This window comes from Humulus lupulus, chromosome 6, assembly GCF_963169125.1.
Source record: "Humulus lupulus chromosome 6, drHumLupu1.1, whole genome shotgun sequence".
Classification (NCBI taxonomy): Eukaryota; Viridiplantae; Streptophyta; class Magnoliopsida; order Rosales; family Cannabaceae; genus Humulus; species Humulus lupulus.
In genome coordinates this window covers 215,205,818-215,207,777 of record NC_084798.1, presented here as the reverse complement: position 1 = coordinate 215,207,777, position 1,960 = coordinate 215,205,818, and the positions used below count along the sequence as shown (strand labels likewise).

The 1,960-nt window shown below is 32.6% G+C and overlaps 1 protein-coding gene across 1 annotated transcript; it reads right to left on the bottom strand.

Moving 5' to 3' along the window:
* Positions 1 to 463: 463 nt before the first annotated feature.
* On the bottom strand, positions 464 to 1,414 carry LOC133786030 (uncharacterized). Its single transcript, XM_062225244.1, has 3 exons — positions 1,103 to 1,414; positions 841 to 922; positions 464 to 792 (listed from the first exon to the last, which is right to left on the bottom strand). The coding sequence occupies exons 1-3, from the start codon at positions 1,412 to 1,414 to the stop codon at positions 464 to 466; spliced, it is 723 nt and encodes a 240-aa protein (XP_062081228.1).
* Between the last annotated feature and the right edge of the window lie 546 nt (positions 1,415 to 1,960).

Below are 1,960 nucleotides of genomic sequence, written 5' to 3'. Positions count from 1 at the left end.
TTCCCCTAAGCTTGTCTTTTTTATAGTTATGCAACCAGTTTATTAAGTTAATATTAAAGTAACTTTAATATTATATATAGAGGAGTTTGTGATAGAAGAAAGTAAAGGTTTTAATTATTATTATTTTTTTGGCTTTTAGATTGTTATAGTGGGGTAATTTATCTTGTATTGAAACTTCAGGGTAACCATTTACCTATATCGTTGTTTTTGTTGTTAACTTTTGGTAACTGGGTACAATCATTTTTTTTTTTGTTATGGTTTATTTATAGTGATGGTAGCATTGAAAAATAAGAAGCAAACAAATCCAAGAAATTATTTTGAAAGAATTTTATAAGTTTGCATAATCAATCAATGTGTTTCATTTTGAAACAATCTTATTAAAATACTGAATGATACTTGATGAATATGAAAGTCTCTCTTTCAATGAGTATATGAAAGGTTTGTTTTGCTGTAGAATATGAATCTATGTCTTTGGCTTTTTCTGTTTGTTTGACTTCTCAAATGGAGGATTCCTGCAAGTCTTCCTGTTATGTGTTGGTTGTGCACATTTCCTACAGGTGATTATTACTTTATGTTCCCCTCTTGATCTTATTTGTTTCTTTCTTGGTCTTCCTGCAGGGATTGTTGCATTTGGAGGCAGCATTGTTATGTCCAAGTGTTGTGGGAGATTCCATTCATCTTTATGGGGCAAAGGATGAACATTTTCTTGATACAATGCTTTCAACGTTTCTGTTCTGTAGAATTTTGCACAATAATCATACACACTCAAGTTTCTCTTTGCAATGACAGCTACTGCATGGCCACAAGGTATTTAATCTTCTTGGAACCTATTGCAAGTACATGTTCTATTATGTATATTTACTGTGAAATTTATCCCCTTTTGATCACGAACTTGGTATTCTATTGTGTTGAAAGGCAAGACCTAAAAATAGTTTTGTCATGAAATAGAATCAGATAATAAACATTTTAACTAGCTAGACTTAAGATTTAAAGAAACTAGTTATGCTTCTGTGTAAATTTTTTTTTCTTGTTCTTATGGAAGGTAACTGGTTACCATCTATTGACAGAATAAGGATTTGTAAGAATAAGTTTAGTTGCATACCTCATACTTCATTTTTGAAACAATGTCATGTCTCAATTCATTCTCTGTTGCTGTAGAGACTTTTGTGAATGTTCCATTTGCATTATTTGAGTTGTTCCAAACCCACTTTTGAACCAAACTTCTAAGGCATTCAACCAAGATATGAATGGGGAGATTTCTTGCAGCTTTTAGTGCAGCGTTGAGTGATTCTGCGATGTTGGATGTCATCATGGTGTATCTTTTTGTTGGCGTGTATGATCTTGCCCAAGTTTCATACTTGGCTTTTTCTAAATAGGGCTTAATGCGTCTATCAATTCTATCAAGGCCTCTCATGTAGTGTTCACATTCTGTCTTTGTGTATGCTTTTGCTGCTGCAATGAATTTAATTTGTAGCTCTTCTCCATGGCTCCCATATACTTGCCTTTCAAATTATTGAGTAAGTGAAACATGCACGCTCCATGGAAAGCATTTGGGTACACCATATGTACTGCATTGTCTATGCTCTTATGTCTGTCAGAAACTATAGCCAATCCTGTGGAATACAAATATTTTAAAATAAAAGAACAAAAATTAAGTATTTTTCAATTTTTTTATTTTATTTTGGTGAAGGAACCAGTTACTTTTTGTTCAGATTCTAAAAGAAAAAGCATGTATTTGTGTATTTTGTTTTGGTAAAATGTTCCTATTTGTTTGTAAACAAGAATATATCGTTGAAGCTATCATACCTTCGGGTTCTCCATAGGTGTCTCTCAGTTTGGAGAAGAACCAAAACCATGAATTATCATTTTCAGAGTCTGCTATTCCAAAAGCGAACACGAAAATGTTGTTGTTTGAATCTAACGTTGATGCTGAAAATAGGGTACCACCATGTGCATTTTT

Bases quoted from the DNA above. Each gene is read 5' to 3' on its own strand.
- LOC133786030 (XM_062225244.1), bottom strand. From the start codon at position 1,414: ATGAGAGGCCTTGATAGAATTGATAGACGCATTAAGCCCTATTTAGAA. The intron at 923-1,102 runs GTATGCAACTAA...AACTATTTTTAG, and splicing joins TTTCAAAAATGAAGTATGAG to GTCTTGCCTTTCAACACAAT. The intron at 793-840 runs GTACTTGCAATA...GTGGCCATGCAG, and splicing joins AAATATACATAATAGAACAT to TAGCTGTCATTGCAAAGAGA.